At 36.8% G+C, this 22,580-nt stretch overlaps 1 protein-coding gene across 3 annotated transcripts in view; it reads right to left on the reverse strand.

Moving 5' to 3' along the window:
• Positions 1-22,580, reverse strand: part of DDX10 (DEAD-box helicase 10) — a 253,004-nt gene that overhangs the window by 188,640 nt on the left and 41,784 nt on the right. For all 3 annotated transcript variants that reach the window (XM_025465622.3, XM_025465620.3, XM_025465621.3), the window contains 3 exons: positions 22,290-22,377; positions 19,099-19,187; positions 15,439-15,895 (listed from right to left, as the gene is read on the reverse strand). In XM_025465622.3, the coding sequence (XP_025321407.1) occupies positions 15,439-15,895; positions 19,099-19,187; positions 22,290-22,377 (634 nt within the window). The remainder of the gene's footprint in view (positions 1-15,438; positions 15,896-19,098; positions 19,188-22,289; positions 22,378-22,580) is intronic.

The following is a 22,580-nucleotide window of genomic DNA, read 5'->3' on the forward strand; positions in this document are numbered from 1 at the left end:
GATAGCATAGTTTTGGGGAATTAAATACTTTCTCTCTCTTATTGTGAAAGAGGGAAAGTTAGAAATCAGTATTATTTCTAAAACACTCGTTAAAAAAACAATACTTTGTTCAAGTTATCAAATAAAATGGACTAACAACTATTAAAACACCTATTACTGAGTGTGCTTGAAGCTGAGTCAAGTAACAACTCTTAATAGAAACTAGTAAGGAGGGCAGCCCGGGTGGCTCAGTGGTTTAGCGCCGCCTTCAGCCTAGGGTGTGATCCTGGGGACCCCAGATTGAGTTCCACGTCAGGTTCTCTGCATGGAGCCTGCTTCTTCCTCTGCCTGTGTCTCTGCCTCTCTCTGTGTGTCTCTCTCATGAATAAATAAATAAAATCTTTAAAAAAAAAAAAAAAAGAAAAAGAAAAAGAAACTACTAAGGAGAAAAGAGCCACATAAAGCCAGCTTTACAGATCCCTTTAAAAAAAAAAAAAATCAGAGAAGGTGTAGTGGGGGAGGACAGAGCCTAATTGAATTTTACCTAGTCTTTGATTTGTAAAGTTCTACTTTATGGACATGTCTGCAGCTAGGAAAAAACAGTCTTTAAAAAAAAAAAAAATGGGACGCCTGAGTGACTCAGAGGTTAAGCGTCTGCCTTTGACTTGGGGCACGATCCTGGGGCCCTGGGATGGAGTCCCATGTCAGGCTCCCTGCATGGAGCCTGCTTCTCCCTCTGCCTATGTCTCTGCCCCCCTCTCTCTGTGTGTCTCTCATGAATGAATAAATAAAATATTAAAAAAAAAAAAGTCTTGACAGATCAAGAATATAAAGAAAACAAAACAATGCTGAACCAAACCATAGGAAAGAACAGATAATTTAGCAAGTTCTTACTAAGTGAGATTGGAATATGCAACCATTTCCTATATCAAACATTCTGAAATTAGTGTACCTTCCAAAATTAGGAATCACAGCAAGGAAGAAAGCATTCTTTTGCTCTGCTGCTTTCCATAACAAAAATCAGCAGATATGAAAATTCGTGCAGGTGGCAGAATTATTCTAATCATGACTATCCAAAAGATGTAATAGGAAATATGCCTTTTTAATTTAGAAAACAAACTTAGGAATTATTATTTGGAGGCAGGCTCTAGAGTGATTGCTACTAAGAAATTAAGTGATTCATTTATCCCACCAATGTGAGGGATGGGGAGGAAGCAGATCAACGGTAAGGAAAACTGCATCATGGGAGATTATCCATGAAAATATGAACGCATCCTTTATGTGCTCTCAGAAAAGTTGCAATATGTGATTTCTATCTCATGCACGCCTAATGCTTAGGACTTTCTTCATATATTCCAGGGACATTTATTAAGGCACTTGTTTCTGGAGCTTAAAATTAATGCACTGTAAGAATCACTACTGTGTTGGCTTTATTAGAACTGTAACAAAATATCATTCTGTTTTCAATCATTTATAATGCCAAACAAAAACCAGCAGATTTTCTGTCCAACACTATATCAGGACCGTCTGTCACCTTTATTCTAACAACCACCAGGCAAGCTAAAAGAAGAAAGGAAAACAAACCAAAAATAGCAATAGCTGTCTGGAGGTGGAAATGTCCAGAGATTAATAATCCACTACCTGTTTAATAGAGATAAACTTTTTGTCCCATAGCGAAACACTCCCAACTTGAAAAATTCAGCTTATTAAAACTTCATTGTAGATGTTTCCAATCATGACTTGTTTAGGAAGTCACATTATTGCTTTACTTTGATACTAGAGATGAAAGTGCTATTGATGAATACCTGTAGGAGAGACTCTGAAAGAGAATGACCCCAAACTAGAAACAAGCAGTGTCTACCAGGTGAAAGATGCTGCAGACCATGCGGCAACAAGCAAGAAATGGAACCTGGTCTCAAGGAGTTTTATCTGACTACATTTCTTTCATAGTCAACGTACCTACCAAAGACCAATTTACCAGTTCTTCCCCTTAATCTTTCTTCCTTCCTTTTTTGAAGAGGTGAGCACCCAATTTAAAAAGGGAATCCAGTACCACAAGGGATGAAAGAAGCCTCATACCCCAGGTGTGGTGGTGTCCCTCACAGAGCCAAATCCCACCCATCAAAAATAATCCAGAAGACATGGTAGGGTTATAGAGAAACTGCACAATTTTCTAAATGACAAATAGTACGTTCCATTCATTAAGCATCATTCATTACACAAATATCCTACAACACTGTATTCTACTACAGCCATATAAACAGAAGATTTGCCAACAAGAAAAAAAATACAGAAGGTGACTCTGATCCAAAATTAAAAGGAAAACCATTTAGCCTAGAGAAAGAAAGCAAATATGGCAAAAAAAAAAAAAAAAAAAAGGTAGAGGTAGAGCCAGAAAACAAAGAAAGGTTCATTTTACCTTAGCAATTTTTCTTTAATGTTCTATAGCATTATTGGTCTGTGATGGATTGGAAAATAAACAATTAGGCCTTGAGAAAACATAGCTTGGGAAACACTACCATGAAACCTTTCAAAATTTAAGCCATCGTGAAGTCAGCATACTGATCTTATTCTTGTAACTACTATCAAAGGTAAAGGAAGCCTCCTTTATAATGAAGTCAGGGAGCCTAGAAAGGGGAGCACTCAAGCACCACCAATCACATCGCAAACCATAGGAAAACTTATTTTACGAGCCAGTCAGGAGGAAGGAAGAAGTTCTCCTTGCCCAGCAATAGCCCAGTCAATGAGAAACCTACATACTGGGCCAAGGAGAAGCCATCGTCACCAGAAACTCCTCAAAACAGCCTCTCCCAACTTCCTCCTTTCCTCTGTTCTCTGAGATGTTTATGCTTTGTCAGTGGTTTTCTTTATTTTTTTATTATTTTTGAGAGAGCATCCACGCATGAGTAGGGAGGGACAGAAGGAGAGAGAGAATCCCAAAAGACTCCACACCCAGTACAGATCCAGAAGGGGCTCCATCTCAGGACCTGAGATGAAATCAAGAGTCAGGTGCTTAACTGGCTGAGCCACCCAGTGCCCCTTGGTCATACTTTTTCTGTCCTGAATTGCAATTATTCTAATAAATTCCTGAATAAATTCATTTTGCTGATAAAGAGCTGGCTCCTTTGGTTTTGTTCTGCTTTTAACATCAACTGTATACAGGTGATACTTACACTTAACTGTTTACTGTAAAAAATTGGCCTTTCTTAATGTACAAGCATCCCTCTTCCCACCAAACTTTACTGAAGCGCCACTGCTCTGGCCAATTAACTTGCTAGCAGGGATCCCAGAAGGGTATGAATTCTCTACATTCTCTACCCAGTCTATCTCCCAGGTTCCAACAACCAACCAGCAAATCACACATGCTCAGGGCACCAGCCAAGCCACAATACTTTAAAATGTTTGTGAAATAATATATTTCTACAAAAGCAATAAAGTAGTCATTATGGAAAAAATCAGAACTTAGGGACTTTTTTTGTTGCAAAATTTAGTATATTTTTTGTTTCAAATTACATATGGATGGAGAGAGCACAGTAATCTTTCCAGTGCTTAAAAATCAATAAAGGTCTTAACCCAGCAATGGCAGAAATGGCCCCAGGGAGGGGCCTCTGACCATTCTATTTGAAGCTGCAACACCCCACCCCTTGAGCCCTGCCTCCCAACTACTCTGTTTCATTTTTCCCACAACACATGCACCTATTTTTTGGTCCATCTTCCTCCACTACAATTTAAGCTCCATGAGAGCAGGGAATGTTGTTAACATTTTCAACACCTGGTACTTAGCAACTGAGGTGTTCATTAAGTATCTAGTGAGTAATTTTTCATAAATAAATAAATAAATAAATAATAAATAAATAAATAAATAACCATGAAGCCCTCATTTAATAAGCTTCCATTTCACCTGAAATGCAAACTTTCATGGCAAAGCTTTACATGAAAGGTGATTTATTTATTTTTTTAATATTTAGTTTTTTTATTTATTTATGATAGACATAGAGAGAGAGAGAGAGAGGCAGAGACACAGGCAGAGGGAGAAGCAGGTTCCATGCCGGGAGCCTGACGTGGGACTCAATCCCGGGACTCCAGGATCGCGCCCTGGGCCAAAGGCAGGCGCGAAACCACTGAGCCACCCAGGGATCCCCCATCAAAGGTGATTTAACTTTGCTTGTCACCCGGCACTGTTTCAGCTGCTGCCTTGGACTTAGATTCAGCATATACTTTTGAAGCTATTCAAAAAACATATATTGAATAGAACAATATAAACAGAATTAATGTTCAAGGAAATTTAAGAGGTGAAGAGAACATGATAAGTAAAATCCAGTGCTTCCATAAATACAGTCCTCCCATTAAAAAGCTTTAGGTAAGTATACATATATAGACTGCTAAGGCTTAAGAACAAAGCATCCTACAAACAGCATTTTGGAAACTAACCTATTCATAACGAAGGTACCTGCTATATTAGGCTAAATTCTCTACAGTTACATTTATTACAGCTATAAATACAAACCATCAAACAAGTTGATGACTTTTGAAAGCTCCTTATCTCTGATTATCCTAACAATCAAGTTCAAGGGCTGTAATTAGGCCCTCAAGAATAACCTGTCCGATTTCACATTTTTTTCCTTACCTCTACTTTAAAATGAAGATAAACATACAGTGATTAAAAATAGTTTCCAAAAGTTAGGCTATAAAATTAAGTCACTAGAAAATTCAGTAGTCAGGGTGCTTGGGTGGCTCAGTCCATTGAGCATCAGACTCTGATATCAGCTCGGGTCTTGATCTCAGGGTTGTGAATTCAAGCCCCATGTTGGGTTCCACGCTGGGCATGAAGCCTACTTAAAGAGAGAGAGATGTCCCGGCATTTCATTGCATCTGTATCTTTGGGGTAAATCCCCAACAGTGCAATTGCTGGGTGGTAGGGCAGGTCTATTTTTAACTCTTTGAGGAACCTTCACACAGTTTTCCAGAGTGGCTGCACCAGTTCACATTCCCACCAACAGTGCAAGAGGGTTCCCTTTTCTCCGCATCCTCTCCAACATTTGTGGTTTCCTGCCTTTTTAATTTTCCCCATTCTCACTGGTGTGAGGTGGTATCTCATTGTGGTTTTGATTTGTATTTCCCTGATGGCAAGTGATGCGGAACATTTTCTCATGTGCTTGTTGGCCATGTCTGTGTCTTCCTCTGTGAGATTTCTGTTCATGTCTTTTGCCCATTTCATGATTGGATTGTTTGTTTCTTTGGTGTTGAGTTTAAGAAGTTCTTTATAGATCTTGGAAACTAGCCCTTTATCTGATACATCATTTGCAAATATCTTCTCCCATTCTGTAGGTTGTCTTTTAGTTTTGTTGACTGTATCCTTTGCTGTGCAAAAGCTTCTTATCTTGATGAAGTCCCAATAGTTCATTTTTGCTTTTGTTTCTTTTGCCTTCCTGGATGTATCTTGCAAGAAGTTACTGTGGCCGAGTTCAAAAAGGGTGTTGCCTGTGTTCTCCTCTAGGATTTTGATGGAATCTTGTCTCACATTTAGATCTTTCATCCATTTTGAGTTTGTCTTTGTGTATGGTGCAAGAGAGTGGTCTAGCTTCATTCTTCTGCATGTGGATGTCCAATTTTCCCAGCACCATTTATTGAAGAGACTGTCTTTCTTCCAGTGGATAGTCTTTCCTCCTTTGTCGAATATTAGTTGACCATAAAGTTGAGGGTCCACTTCTGGATTCTCTATTCTGTTCCATTGATCTATGTGTCTGTTTTTGTTCCAGTACCACACAGTCTTGATGACCACAGCTTTGTAGTACAACCTGAATTCGGGCATTGTGATGCCCCCAGCTATGGTTTTCTTTTTTAAAATTCCCCTGGCTATTTGGGGTCTTTTCTGATTCCACACAAATCTTAAATTTGTTCTAACTCTCTGAAGAAAGTCCATGGTATTCTGATAGGGACTGCATTAAACGTGTAAATTGCCCTGGGTAACACTGACATTTTCACAATATTAATTCTTCCAACCCATGAGCATGGAATATTTTTCCATCTCTTTGTGTCTTCCTCAATTTCTTTCAGAAGTGTTCTATAGTTTTTAGGGTATAGATCCTTTACCTCTTTGGTTAGGTTTATTCCTAGGTATCTTATGCTTTTGGGTGCAACTGTAAATGGGATTGACTCCTTAATTTCTCTTTCTTCAGTCTCATTGATGTTTCTAGCAGCAATGTCCACAATAGCCAAACTGTGGAAGGAGCCTCAGTGCCCATCGAAAGATGAATGGATAAAGAAGCTGTGGTCTATGTATACAATGGAGTATTACTCAGCCATTAGAAATGACAAATACCCACCATTTGCTTCGACGTGGATGGAACTGGAGGGTATTATACTGAGTGAAATAAGTCAATCGGAGAAGGACAAACATATGGTCTCATTCATTTGGGGAATATAAATAATAGTGAAAGGAATAGAGGAGAAGGGAGAAGAAATGGGTAGGAAATATCAGAAAGGGAGACAGAACATGGAAGACTCTTAACTCTGGGAAATGAACTAGGGGTGGTGGAAGGGGAGGAAGGCGGGGGGTGGGGGTGGGTGGCAGGCACTGAGGGGGGCACTTGACGGGATGAGCACTGGGTGTTATTCTGTATGTTGGCAAATTGAACACCAATAAAAAAATAAATTTATTATTAAAAATAATAAAAAATAAAAAATAAATAGAGAGAGAGAAAGAAAAAAAAAAAAGAAAAGAATTCTGTAGCCAGCAGATGCTTTCAATATTGAGGACAGATAAAAGTAGTAAATGAAGAGGGAAAAAAAAATCAAAATATTGTTGATACAACAATGATTCAGTATGTGAAAGAATAACTATCAAGCCAAAAGCTTTTAGCTTTCCACTGTCAATTTATGTCTTCAGGAAACCATACGCATAAAAAATTCAAATACAGAAGGATGGAAAACATATTTATATACCAACTCAGTATGTACATCTAACTTTCAAATCACACAACAACTTTTGGATTGGAAATGAAGCTTGAATGACAAAGAATTAAGAACAGAAACAAGAAAAAGAGAAGGCACCTCCAGGAAGACAAAAGAGCATTGTGGGACCCAAGGAATTTAACAAAAATCCCCTACCCCTGGACAAGCAGAGCAGGACTAACTCCATTTTGTGCTACACCCGCCATCTCCTGTATAACCCCCACATGACCTGCTTATTGCTTAAGGTACTCCCCCACCCTAGTCAAGCCACTGAGCACACCCTTACCCGAAACCGGCTCATATAGGAATGCGAAACCCCTAGCCGCCAAAGAATGTAAACCCTGCCTTCAACAAACCTGCATGCCAATTCTGACCAGAGTGATAGGCTAGTTCAAAAGGTAGTCACTATAGGGTAAATTGTAATTCAATTGGCCACCTGCGTGTGGACCGACATGACTGTGCAACTTTCTGGGTGTGTTACAATCTCATTGGCCACTGGCCCCTATAAAACTGCTATGCCTCTTAACCTTGGGGTCCAAGTCCCTGCTCCGCTGTGTCGGGTACACTTGGACCCAAGCTCGAGTTTGTAAATAAACCCTCGTGTACTTGCATCGGTGTCAGCTCCTTGGTGGTTTCTCGGATTCGCAATCTTGAGCACAACAAGCATATACACCAACTCTGACCTAACATTTAAGGTCATCCCACCACTTCATGTTACCAAAAATTGAGGAGAGTAAAGTAATCCTGACTCGTAGGTCTTAAAGAGCTCTCCTTTCTGTTTAATTCAAGTAAGCATTATATAAGACCCTTGCAAACAAAGGTTATGGCAATCTCAGTAGTCACTTGATACAGAATAAAATTAAGACATTTGTGGAGGTATATTATGAAACGCCAAAAAGAAAAAGCTAGTGAAATAGAAAATTGGAATCCAGATGTCAGTGAGATAAAGTAAAAGGCTGGTTTCAAGAAAGAGGCATGATCAGCACTGCATCTTGAACAGGAGCTAAGATCTGAAATGCTGTCATGGTGACAATCCTCAGGGTTAAGTGGAAACTCACACTGGGAAGAATGGCCTGGTGGTGTAGTAGGGCAGCAGCTAGCTTACAAAGCCCATTTGAAAAGATGAGAGGAAGCATGGAAACTCAACCACGTGAAAAAAATACTAACCTGACAACCGTCTGCAGAGGATCCCCAGAGGACCTCAGGGGAAGAACAACAATAAGGATCAATTATGAGGTTCATCCCACGCCAAGTCTGAGGCAGTAAGGGGCTGGGGCAGAATAGTGGCAGTGCTCATGGGAAGTGAAGACAAACACTGCTAAATGTAGAAACAACACAAATAAAAAAACAAAAAAAAAAAAAAAGCACAATCACACTAAGGCTCCTGTCAGATGGGCCTAGGTACAAATTCTATTTATCTCACTTCACTAACTGTGAAACATCAGGCAAGCAACTGAACCTTTCAGTCTTTTTCTTAACCTGCAAAATGGGGGTAATACCACATGAAATGGTCATAAGATTTTACTAAACAATATACAATAATTAAAGTGCACAGCAGATTAAAGAAAACTAACAGACATTCTTCCTGCTATTTCTTTTACAAAAACTGAGTCGTCTGCAAGAAATTTCAGAAAAGAAGCTACCATAGTTCATTCTCATTTTACATCAAATAATTATAGGGATTAAAAAAACAGCTAAAACAACACTCTCCCACAACAGTTTATCAGTACATCCCAATCATTCCCCAAACAAGGGCATTACTTCCTCTAATGTCCATTTTTAAATCAAGGGTATTTAAATATAAGCAAAATCCATAACCTAGTATCTTCTACATAGTATCTTCTAGAAATATACCGCACAGTATTATTATCCACAAGAGTATTTCCAGGTAACTGGAAAGAACTCCCCATCCAGAAAATATAATAATTTTATTTAATGATTCCACATGAAATAAATATCTATTGTTAATACCACTTTTAGTTCTATTTATAAGCAATCAATTTATTTCTACAAGGTAGTGTTTGCCTAATAGCCTGTTATATCAAATTACAAGTTCTCCATAAATATTTGGCTGTGATGTCAACTAGACCTGTGATAGTAGTGTAGGGTTTAGCACTCCAGATCAATGTACAAAACTGAGAATGTGAAAAATTCTCTATCAACTATGCTATAATCATAAAAGCAAATTTGTTTCCTGATATTACACCTGGAGTAAGTGAAATGCATCACTTTTTCTTTCTACAACTGGCCCTGATTCACACAAAGGCCTTATTTTTCCCCAGCAACTACCTCAGATACTGCCCAGCCATGGCATTGGCAACATTTTATCACTCCCTTATTTGTATGTTCCTATTATACTTTATCAGGTGGAAATCAGAGCTAATGGTAACTATCTCCTTCTATGTACACAACTGTGCTGGGTGCTTTCTATGTCTAATCATAAGTCTGCCAAGTAGACACTGTTATTGGATCCAATTTACAAATGCAGACACTAAGGCTCAGAAAGGCTAACTACTGAACATCATACCAAAAACAGTTCCCCAAAATAAACATGTATTTTCTTATGGTCATGGTTTTTCTCACTCTATATTCTTTGCTTAGAGTGTTTTCTCCTCTCCTATGAACACTTAACTGGTTTTTTCCCCAATATTTAATACATTTATTCATGAGAGACAGAGTGAGGCAGAGACATAGGCAGAGGGAGAAGCAGGCTCCCTGCAGGAAGCCCAATGCAGAACTCAATCCCAGAGCCCCAGGATCACACCCTGTGTCAAAGGCAGACACTCAACTACTGAATCACCCAGGTACCCCACACCTATCCATTCTTTAAGGTAAAATTGCCCCAGGTCAAATTCTCTCCCAGGTGCCAATAACAGAGCTTTAAAACACTTGGTTGCATAACAAATAAATGAAGAGAAAGTTGGAATTTCTCTACTGAAATTTTGGTTTAATAATTAGTAAATTTTATCACATTAACTCAAGTACAAGCATCTAAAACTCACTAAGTCCCTAGAATAATCCCTGGCACCCAGTAGGCTCTCTGTAATTTTGCTCCTGGAAGGAAGACAAAAAAAAAAAAAGGACAAGAGGGAAGGAGAAGGAAAGGGAAAAGAGAGAAAAGATAGACACAAGAGGCAGGAAAACTTCAGTTCTCATATATCAGAATCTTGATTCAGAATTTTAGAATACTTTCATAAGAGAATACTTATAAATAATAGTAACATCTTTAGCTAATCTCTGCTTTACCACTAGGAAGTTCTTGCAATACCAAGAATTTTCATGCAAAAATGTAAGACTTCAAGTAAAAAAAGTATAGATTCTACTCTAAACAAAGAATTATCTATATGTATCATTCAAATCTCAAGGCTGACCTGGCTTTACTCTTTAAACAAGTGGATGAACTAAAAATGCAATCTACCTATCAGTCTCATCTCTAAACAATTATAAAATGAGAGAGAAAAAAGTATATGCTTGGAGACTTCATTCTTATATTTAAGAAAATGTTCTAAAATCATTTTCAAATTCATCACTTCGTATTTTTATACTCTTCTCTAACATTGTTCCCATGGAGGTCAACTTTCTAGCCAACAGCCAAAAAAACTACCCAAAACACAAACTTCTTCCCTATGACAGGAGATCAGCCAACCTTCTCTTACTGCCCTGGTGTGTGATCACGGCAGCTGGGCTCTCTCCTACCCATCTCTTTTACTGCTCTGTCACTCATGATTCGCTCTCCAGTGCTAAGGAAATCCGTTTCTCTGCTAATACCTTGATCCTGTCAAACAGAAAAAGACTATGACAGGCAGTCTTCCAGAAGACATTGCTGGCACCTGGAATTCGGTACCTCTCCATTCATGCTCAGGTCTAAAGAGGTAAACCTATAAATTCTGTATTCCACATTTCTGCACACAATGGGCAGCACAAAGTTATTTAAAATGCTGTCAGTTATGCTGACACCACCCAGTTAGAGCAAATAAACTAAGTACAAATTGTGGTAGGCAACAGGACAAAGTAGAAGGAGAATGTGATTTGGCATCCGAGATAGGTTCTGAGTACTGACTCCACCACTGTGACTTTGGAAAAGTCATTTAAAAGGCTTTGTGAAATTTAAATATCATCTGCCTTTCCTGTCATGAGGACAAAATAAAAACTTGTAAGAATTTTGTATGTGCTAAAACACCAAATACGTTATTTTATCAACGACAATGAGGATTATTAAACAAATCTCATGTCATCTGCAATCCAATGCATCTCCACTGGCTCCAAGCTTTAAATGATTCAATAAATCCCCTCCCTTTTCCAAGGAGGCAAGAAAGGAAAGAGAGATAATCCAGACAAAGAATAGCCTATGATATAAGTAATGTGACCAGTTCTCTTGTGTATCTGGTATGCTGTCCCCAAAGGGAATTCTGAAACAAGAGCAACAAAAATATTTGAACAAAGACATCAGTGTCTAAAAAGGCCTTAGTCTCCCAAGGGTAATACATTCATTTATGTGTAAATAATAGTATTATTTTCCTTTTGAGTATAGTTAGTTTGGTTTTCTTTACTTTCTCAGGTCTATCCTTAATAATAGATAATAAAGGAAGAAAACAGCCTCCAGTTAGCACAACTAAATACTAAAATATAAAATGCAAGAACAAAGGCTAAAATGGAAAGCTGATTGTGACTGCAGATGCAAAAAATCACACTCAAAACCAAATGCTTTAAAAATATGATGAAGAACCAAAAAGATGATGATAATCTGAGGACAAGTAAATATTGACTTTGAAAGCCTGAAGGTACATAACAAGTAAAGCCGCAAGACTAGGTGAGGGCGGGGAGGTGAAAGGCAGTAGCCTTTGTATTTCTATTTCAGCCAAAGAACCAATAATTCCAACTCTGACTGTTTTACTAGGGAATGTGCCAGAAGAAAAAGAAAAAGCATTCTCTTATCAGCATCTCAAAATCCTGCTATCCCAAACTGTTCCTCACATTTGACATAGAGGTCATAAACTCCAATTTATTACATCTAAAAAAAAAAAGTCATGTAAATTTAAGATTTTATTTATTTATTTGACAGAGAGAGCATAAACAGAGGGAGCGGCAGGTGGAAGCAGAAGGAGAAGCAGGGTCCCTGCTTAAGCAGGGAGCCCAACGCAGGGCTCAATCCCAGGACCCTGAGATTATGACCTGAGGTGAAAGCAGGCACTTTACTGACTGAGCCACTCAGATGCCCCCATGTAGGTATTTTAAAGACAGAACTTTTTACAGTATACCATGCAAATGTATTCTTAACCAGAACTTTGTATCACTATTAGATATGTTCATCTACTATCTAAATTCCAAAGCTTGGCCTGCACAGATATATAATTTAATGAGTATAAAAAAGGTAGTTATTTATGCTCATGTTTATAGAAAATTAAACAATATCTTTTGAATCATTTGTAGTCAATCTGATAAATTTTATCTATTTTCAAAATCTTACAGTTTCAAAACATAGATTTCCAAAAATACACCCCACATGCATGAATTATATGAAATTCACAGCAAACAAAACAATCAAAGTGAAAGAATAAGAATTTCAGTAATTCACTAATTCATTCATGAAATATCTTTGAAATTCAACATGAACTAGACACCGTACCAGTCCTAACCACGTACTACTAGTCAGCAAGACATTAACTTCAAGGAATTCAGAATCCAGTAAGGGAGGCAGGGCAACACACAACTTTGTGTGACAAGGAATATTAAAGCCAGAGACAGTAACTAATGTTTAAGGACACTTTGGAGATCAACAGAAAAAAACAGTATCATAGCAAGGGAAAACATAATATACATACATAAAAATTATACAAGTGAAATAAATGAATAATGTTCAATAATAGAACCAAAGAAAGAAATTCATATGGTAAACACATTTCACATTGATTTTTTTTTCAAAATAGTAAAAAAATGTTAATATTCAGTGTTCGAGTAAGTAAGTGGGCAATGACTATGACTGCTCTTTGGATAGTTTGGCAAAATGTATCAAAAGCTTTTAAAAATGTGTCACAGTCCCAAAGTCATTAGAAGAGATTAAGCCAAATATCCCTTATGAACACAGAAATAAAGACCCTTAACAAAATATTAGCAAGCAAAATCCTGCAAGAGCTAAAACACACCATGACTAAAGTTTATCATAGGAATTTAAGGTTGATTTGACATTAAAAATAAAATCAATGTATCAAAAGAACTATATATGTTCACCTTAATGAAGTTGGGAAAAAAAAAGGATCTGACAAAATTTTTGCCATCCATTTTGATAAATACACCAGCCCAACTACTAACAGAACAGAAGCTTCCTACCCTGATAAAGACATTTACAAAAAACCTATAGCTAACATTAGATGTAATCCTAAAAGACTGAATGTCTTCCCTCTCACAGACCAGGAACAGAACAATGATGGCCACTCTCACCACCACTTACTCAACATACAGTATAATTAAGAAAATGAAATAAAAGGCACACAACTTGGAAAAAAGAAATGAAACCATCTTTCTTCACAAACCCCATGACCATCTACAGAGAAAATCCCAAAGAATCTCCAAAAATAAAGCCACTAGAACCAACACGCCAGTTTAGAATTACTGGCATACAAAAAAAAAAAAAAAAAGCAGTATTTCTATATACTGGCAAGAATTAGAAATTTATATTTTAAAAGTGTAATTTATAATAGCATTGAAAACTATGAAATAGAGATGAATCTAAGAAAAAACATGGAAGTATGCATACTTAAAATTATAAAACCACACAAAAAGACATTAAAAGGCCTAAATAAATGGAAAGACAGGCCATATTCCCCAAACAGAAGACTCAAAATATCAATACTCCCCAAACAGATTTAAAGATTTCAATGCAATCTCAAAAAAGATATCGTAAGATGTTTTTGTACCAATTAACCAAATGATTCAAAAACTTACATGGAAATGCAGTGGTCCAAGAAGAACCAAAACAAATTTTTTTAAATATCCAGTTGGAAGACTTGTACTACCTAATTTGAGATTTACCATGAAGCTGATAAAGATGGATGTTACTGAGGAAAGGATAGCTATAGAAATGAAAGTGAGTCAAAAAGACCAACAAATACATAGTCAACAGTGTACAAAGGGTCAAGATTATTGCATAGAGAAAGAACTACTTAACAAAAGGTACTGGTTCAATTGGACATCCATTAAAAAAAAATTTTTTTAAATATTAACCTTTCTCTCACAATGTACACAAATATTAAGCTAAAATAAACCCTAGCCCAAAATTTAAGTGCTAAAACTATAAAACCTCTCAAGGAAAACACAGGAGAAAATCTCTGTGGCCTTAGGTTAACCACAGATTTATCACATACCGCACAAAGTATATCAATTCTGTAAGGAAAAGTGATAAATCACACTTCAAAAACAAGCTCAGTATTCCTTTTCTTGTTCAATCAAATCAGAATACTTAAGCACAAATTCTAACTATGTTAGTAACAAGCTGTGCACCTCACTATCTTACAGTCTCTGTGTCCTAGCTGTTTTTTCCCTCTACCTATATAGTGAAATAGTACCTACCTCACAGGGTTATTCAAGGACCAAATGAGACAATGTTTAGAAAATGCCTGATTATATATGAAGTACTCAATAAGGATGTTTGCTACCTTTCCAAGATTTTTATTTAGTTACTTAAACACCTATCCAAGTTTCAAAGTTCAAAATTTAGTATTCCAAAACTACTCAGAACACTGTATACAGAACACTGTATAAAAAAATAAGAGCTTGGCTTCATTTTTTTATTCAATTCGCTTTAAAGAAATGATAAAAAAAAAAAAAAAAAGCAGAGATATACAAAACAGGAGGGGAACAAGAAGGGGAAGGAAAGGAGAAATACATTTACTGTACACCTACAAATTCTCCAGAAAACAGATGCTTCATCTGAATTATCCCTTTTATTTCTCCTAGCAGGGAGCTATGGAGAAACAAAGTATCTACATGAAACTTTTAATAAACCTTCATAAGTGGCCTCTAAAAAGTGCTGGCTTTCTATTTAAGATACTACTGGGTTGGTGCCCAAAAGCAAACGTCTCATTAAAAGTAAAACTCTTGCTTAGGAAGATTAAATTGTTGTAAGGAACATCTATCATGATTTAAATCAGAAAGTAGAATCATGGTGAAGGCTCCTCACACCATAAACCACAGAACCCCATCACCTGCCTTCCATAACCCTGTAACCATGACTTTGGCTACTTTTAAAATATGCCTCAGAAGAACAATAAATGAGAAGATTAAAATTGTCAGCCTTCTTAGAGTTCCCAAAGTTATAAACAAGAAGAATTCTCAGGCACCTATTCCATCTTTAAATATGGAGAAGGAGGGGAGAGTTCACTGCAAAGAAAGTCATTCTACAAATTTCTCCTAGTCTTATTTCCCCCATAATCCCCCAAAGGCCACAAGCAGCATAAGGTAAGAAATGGCAGGAAATCACAGAAGACCCTCCACTAGTGGTAAACTTACCTGTAGTGCTTTATTCTCCTGCAGATCCAACCCAAATACATTGTGCCTCTTCACTGTAAAGAAATCAGCATCATGTCCATCTTCCTCCTCTTCCTCATCTCTGTCCAAGAATTGCCCAGAAGCTTCCTTGGCCTCCCCAGTGAGAGGGACAGATTGAGGCTGAGACTCTTTTGCTTTTGTCAGCTTCTCTTCCAGGTCTTCCTCATCTTCCTTCTCTTCATCACTAATCCCATTAGCCAGTGTGTACTCTGTCTCTTCTTGTCTTCTCCCACCTTTCTGAAGGATGGACATTTTCTCATTGAAGTAGGCTCTAAATTCTTCTACTTCATCATTGGTGAGGGAGGGAGCCCTTGGCTCAATCACTTGATTATCTTGGCTCACCATCAATTCTTTGGTGGGTTGTTTCTGCATTTTCTGAAGAAATCTTACCCGTGGTGCCACAGCAAGACCAAGAGACCTTAAATATGAACAAATGAAAATAGTTATCTCAGGACACTGATGGTGTGCTTATGGTACCATGCGACAATTTTAATAAAAACACTTCTCTGAGATACAACTCAATCTTGACAGGTTAGGTAATCGAAAAGCAGATCCAAAAAATACTGAACACCTGTCAGAAAACACTGGTGATACATCATTTTTCATTAAGAGGTTAACAAGGTACAAAATAAAGAACACGGAACACCTAGGTGGCTCAGCAGTTAAGCGTCTGCCCTCGGCTCAGGGCGGGATCCTGGAGTCCCAGGATCAAGCCCCACATCGGGTTCCCCCGATGTCTATATCTCTGCCTCTGTGTGTCTCTCATAAATAAATAAATAAAATCTTTAAAAAACAAAAAACAAAAAACACAAGACCAGAAACAAGGGAACAGCTCATGTACCCAATCTGCGTATGTCCAGTTTACCTCTCAGCTTCAGCTGCCACAAAGATGGGGTAACAGGACCTATCAGGCCCATCTCACAACTGTTGTAACAACCTGACTTGCTAACTATGTGAAAACACTTTGTGAAACATAAATACTAAAGCTGAAAAAGACACGGATGTGGAAAAAGACATGAAAGGACAGAACAGTTTTCTGCAAAGAATAAACCCACATTGTCACCATCCTCTCCTCATAAACACTTAATAAGTCACTTAATAATAGTCACTTAATAATATCTCTTCTACAAAAAAAAAGGATTTCTAAACAAAAGACCAAAAAAGAAAAGAAAAATTACTTTCCCTTTCTAAAATCAAGATTGACTTTATAATCAGGTCTTTCCCAAGTCCTATGTGCCCACTAACAGCCTGGAAATAAACTCCTAAAGCCGGGCCTGCTATGATAAACAGCCAACATTATAACATGAATCCATTGCCTCTTTGCTAGGAGACAAGATCCAAGAAACTGAGAGGTACGGCGGTAAAGCATACACTCAGAAATGGGACTGCAGAGGTTCAAATCCTGACTGTCACACACTAGCTTTGTGGCCAAAAGACATTACTTAACCTCTATACTTAGTTTTCTTATTTGCAAAATGGCATGAGCAGTACCAACACCACAGGGTTGTTATAAGAATAAAATGAGTTTATAGAAGCAATACACTTAAAATACTGCCTGCCACACAGGCAGCCACTACCTATCATTTGCCAGAGCGTTTCACTCAGTGTATTACAATCGCATTTATGTTTCTTTTTTTTTTTTTTTGCATTTATGGTTCTATCTCAGCTACTTAAAACTTGGAGCTCCTTTAAGGTAGGAGTACATACATCTATAATTTTAACATCTAGCACAATGAACTATACATAATAGCTATTCAAAACATGTTTCTTTAGGAAAATGGTTTTTTAAATCATTTATTATATCCTACATACATAACACTGCTTTAGGTAACAAAGGGCTTCTAAGGCAATTTATAGATCAAGGAAATTACACATCTAAACATCCACAAAAATTAAGCGACAACACCAAATTAAACTGTATCAATAATTTAGGCTCAGAAGTTAACTTTCTGCCTTTCCTAAACATCACCAATAAAAAGCAAAGGTCTTCAACTATGAACAGATGAGAATTCCTGGTGCTGGCAGCAACAAAATGTCCCATAATTATGACCCTCCAGTGTTAAAACCCTGTGCTTCTCCTATTTGCTAATGTCTCAGTAAGTCGATCAGAAAACCAGGATAGAACTTCTTCATAGAGTACAAAAAGGAGCTAATAACCTAAACCATGAATTGTATTCAGAAATGGTGAAATTAGTAACTGCTACATAAACAGATAAGCGACAAAAACATGTTATATACATGGTATGCAGTCTTCTATCAATACCTACACACAGAGTCAGGAGCCTCACACTGTTATCTAGTAATTTCAATCACTCTAAAATGTTAAAAATGACAAATTACCTGTTATACTAAACTTACAATCCAACATGAAGAGCAGAAAATAGCAGCTTGCCCAGAAATGAGTTTTTATCAGACACCATTTACAGGTAAAGACATTCGAATTCCTGGAGAGTAGGCCCAAATATACAGACTTTGCCTTGAAAATATATATTTTATCACAGGCTGGGAAGTTTTATGCTGACATTTAATGTATTATTAACCTCAACAGTGCTTCTATAGGATTTTGTCAATGCTTTTCCCACAGGTAAGAACCCCACTGAAAAAATGAGCATTCCCTCCTTTATAGCTGAAAGGTTAGGAAAAAAAGTCCTTCAAATACTAAGCCAAAACAAAACCAAGAGTTCCTTTTTTTTGTAATAGTAACCTCAGTTACTAAACAGGGACATTTTGCCATGGTAACTGTGAGCACCTATAAGAAACACCACAACACAAAGAATATCCAAGCAATAAAGCACGCAGTTATGGCAATCAATCTAAAATAAGGGAAGAACTGATAAGGAAACTCGTAATCAAAGCATAAAAAAAGAATGTCTACAGTGTACTAGGTCAGCATTCCAAAGAACAAGAGAACTGCAGACATTTAAAGATTTCCAACAATGCTTATCAATTGTTCTCCATCTCATATTACTCAGCCATTAGAAACAACAAATACCCACCATTTGCTTCAACATGGATGGAACTGGAGGGTATTATGCTGAGTGAAGTAAGTCAATCGGAGAAGGACAAACAGTGTATGTTCTCATTCATTTGGGGAATATAAATAATAGTGAAAGGGAATATAAGGGAAGGGAGAAGAAATGTGTGGGAAATATCAGAAAGGGAGACAGAACATAAAGACTCCCTCTGGGAAACGAACTAGGAGTGGTGGAAGGGGAGGAGGGCAGGGGGTGGGGTGAATGGGTGACGGGCACTGAGGGGGGCACTTGACGGGATGAGCACTGGGTGTTATTCTGTATGTTGGTAAATTGAACACCAATAAAAAATTCATTTATTAAAAAAAAAATTGTTCTCCATCTCCACTAAGACAAAACTATAGGAAACGGCCAATGTAACACTCAGAAATTTTCACTTTGAACTAAGAAACTTGTGTATGACAAGAAAAAAAAAAGGAACATTCACCTAGTTTTCTAGTTAACACAATCTCTTTTTCTCTACAGATCTTTAACAGATTCTTTTAATAAGGCAGAGTAGTTTCAAGAAGGCCTCTCAGAGAACCAGGTTTCAGACAAATGAGCTCTACCTTTGAGGATTCACAATCAAAACTGTAATATGAATACTTACAGGGCATATTCAGGTACAGGTAATGTGCTCACATCAAATATTTCTTTATTCTTCATCAGATATACTGAACGTATATAGGAGACAAAACACTGTAAAAATAAGAGGTTTAAAAGTATGACATATAATAGGAATGGAAAATAAATCAAGATAAAAGAAAATTAACCAAAGGGATAAATTCAACAGGAGTAAAAAATCTTAAAAAATAGTTGGGCATATCTCCATTCCACCAAAAAAAAAAAAAAAAAATACAACCTACCTATTTAGAACTGTAATATTAGATAATTAGATAAGACCTTAAATTTGTTTCATCAAGCCAACTCAACAAAGAATATCACCTCAAAAAGCTATTCTCAATGATAGTATCATTCTGTTGCAATATGGTATAAGAAGGGGAAAATAGGGATCCCTGGGTGGCGCAGCGGTTTGGCGCCTGCCTTTGGCCCAGGGCGCGATCCTGGAGACCCGGGATCGAATCCCACGTCGGGCTCCCAGTGTATGGAGCCTGCTTCTCCCTCTGCCTATGTCTCTGCCTCTCTCTCTCTCTGTGTGACTATCATAAATAAATAAAAAAAAAAAAAAAAAAAAAAATTAAAAAAAAAAAAGAAGGGGAAAATATAGGCTTTGGAATAATACAGATGACAATCTGAGCTCATTATCTTAATAGCTGAGCATATCTCTTGTATCTCTATCAATTTCCTCATTCAGAGATCAGAGCACCTTCTATTTAAAGCGTTACAAAAAGATAACCAGAAAAATGCATCTAGAGTACCTTGGTGTATCTTCTGGGAATACAGTAAATACCAATAAACAGTAGCTATCAGTAATAATTATTTTAGTAGTCAAAGAATATGTTTTCCAACAAAATAAAATGTTACTGTATTTAAATTAAGCATAATAAAATCATAACAGAATAACGTTTATTTTTTTTTTTTTAGAATAACGTTTATTTCTAAAGCCTTCCCTTTTATATTATCATTTCAATTAATTTGGCATCAACCTGAGTTATTTTTCTTTGGTGTTTAAAAAGAAAAAAGGAATCTTTATATCAAGAACTATATAAGCCAAAAAAGTAAATATGATCCTGATTATTTGTCAGCCATAATCAAAGATGATGAAACACATCTAAGGAAGCATTATTTTAAAATTAATTTTTGTAAAGTATACTTAACTCCCATTTCTATATTCCCTGAACTTCACATTTGCTCTAACTTTACACTAATCCTCTCTTCAAACTATTTTCCCTATCTCCATAGGCATGAAAAACAATGAATGGCTACAGTTCAAGGATAATTTTATTTTTTCCCCTACAATTGTTCACAAAAAAAATTAAAATAAAAAAAATAATCACCCCTTATGTAGCCTATCATTTTTGTTCTATCCATATTATAATCAAAGGCTAGAAAATCACTTCTATGAAACTAGATAGCTTGGTGCTGCTGGCACACAGTTAGCCATTCTGTTAAACCATGCGTGACACCCAATAAATCACATCATTTATTTCAATGTGCATTCTATAATCTTTGTTCTGGAAGCCTCATTTGTTGTATGCACAAACCAGTGAAACATCCTTCCAATGTTCCTTATTTCCTGATTCATAACTGAATGGCCTCTTAAGTATGCAAGTCACGACATTTCAGAATTCATGTATATTTTTAAATGTGCATACTATTTCTAAAACCATTAAAAAGGGATCCCTGGGTGGCGCAGCGGTTTGGCGCCTGCCTTTAGCCCAGGGCGCGATCCTGAGGACCCGGGATCGAATCCCGCGTCGGGCTCCAGTGCATGCAGCCTGCTTCTCCCTCTGCCTGTGTCTCTGCCTCTCTCTTTCTCTCTGTGTGTGACTATCATAAATAAATAAAAATTTAAAAAAATAAAAAAATAAAACCGTTAAAAGGTTTAACTCCTAACTTAATGTATGTCTCTTAAACAAAATATACACATAGATGTTTGCAAGTCCAAAAATTAAGAAAAATTTTTTGCCTTTAAAGGTCCTTTTCATTAGATTTTAGGTGAAGTGAGCTTCTAGAATTCAACTTTGCACAGTTCAATATTTGGTTGTCTTATATTTCTCCTGATGGAAGTCCTGAAGAAAGTCACACAAGGATTTCAGTCTTGGGCCTGCTACTTAAGAGCTTATGTGACCCTGGACAATCTATAATTTTCTCAATCTACTATTTACTCCTGTATAAAACCACATCAATATCCCCTCCCTCATGGGCTGTTGGGAAGATGAAGTTAAGAACACACATCAAATTGCCATGTAGCAGAGTCATGTCATGACTAAGTGCTTAACACCAAGCAAGCATTCAAATTTTAGCTTTCATCACTTGTGTTATTTTAAGCACAGTGAGGCTAACTTGATAAAATATAACATAAGTTAATTTTTAAAAAGAAATGTAAGATCTGCTCTTTAAATAAAACTTCCTTCCCGAGAATATCCAGTTTCCAAACCATAACATAAAAGCCTTACTATGGATCGTTTTTCTGCTCAGACTCCTTATCTACTTAGGATGCTCTTTCCACATCTTTTATTTCCTTCCCCTCGCTTCATGTATCTGCTGAAATCCTGACTCTGAATCCTGACTCTCTTAACTCACTGCTGATACATTTGGGGAGATACAGAGATGGAGATCGTATGTAGATCTCATAATCAATGTACTTAAAAGTATGGTGAAAAGAGTGAGCTTTATGACCCGGACTCAAATATTCATCCAATTTAAAGACTGGGTAGCTGTAAGCACAACACAAAATTATTTTCCTTATTCCTTTCCTAAAGCAGGTTAGGAGGCACAGGGCACTCTAAGAATTAAAAAGTAAGTTTAAGGAAAAGTGAGAATTCTTTGTATTTGCTAATCAAAAGGATTTCTAAGTCAAAAAAGTAATTTAGGAACATTAAGTACTATTTATAGATTAAAACTTCATTCCTAAAAGGCAATTTAGTAGAAGTGCTATGCTCTCTAGAAATTTAACCTCATATAAGAAATTATGTAAGTTTGCTGAAGAAGCACAGAGCTGAATGACAGTTTCCCAGGTTACTCTAAGAAATATATAGTCTTTTTAAAAGTTAAAGAATCTGCTAAAATTATCTGCAAATTGCACTACTTGACTATCTGAAGCATAATAATGAAACCTAAAAGTAACAGAAAACAATGAATTTTAACTTTCATAAATGGTCCACTCCAACAACTTACCCTTTGAGCTCTTTCTTTTAAATCTTTATCTTGTGCTAAAAATGATTCCAATTTTTTCTGCACGTCAATAAGTTTTTCTGGGTTGATTCTTTGTAACAAAAAAATAAAGGTTAAACTAGGACATCTCAATTTTAGAAACTGAAGATAGCATACAGCATTTTCCTATTTTTCTCAATATTTTTAAATCTGTAACATTATTTCTCATCACCAGAGTAGACTGAAATTACTCTAGACATAAATTTGACTATCACATATTAGGCATAATGCAGGGCGGGGCAGGGAGGGGGTGGG

Source organism: Canis lupus, chromosome 5 (assembly GCF_003254725.2).
Source record: "Canis lupus dingo isolate Sandy chromosome 5, ASM325472v2, whole genome shotgun sequence".
Classification (NCBI taxonomy): domain Eukaryota; kingdom Metazoa; phylum Chordata; class Mammalia; order Carnivora; family Canidae; genus Canis; species Canis lupus.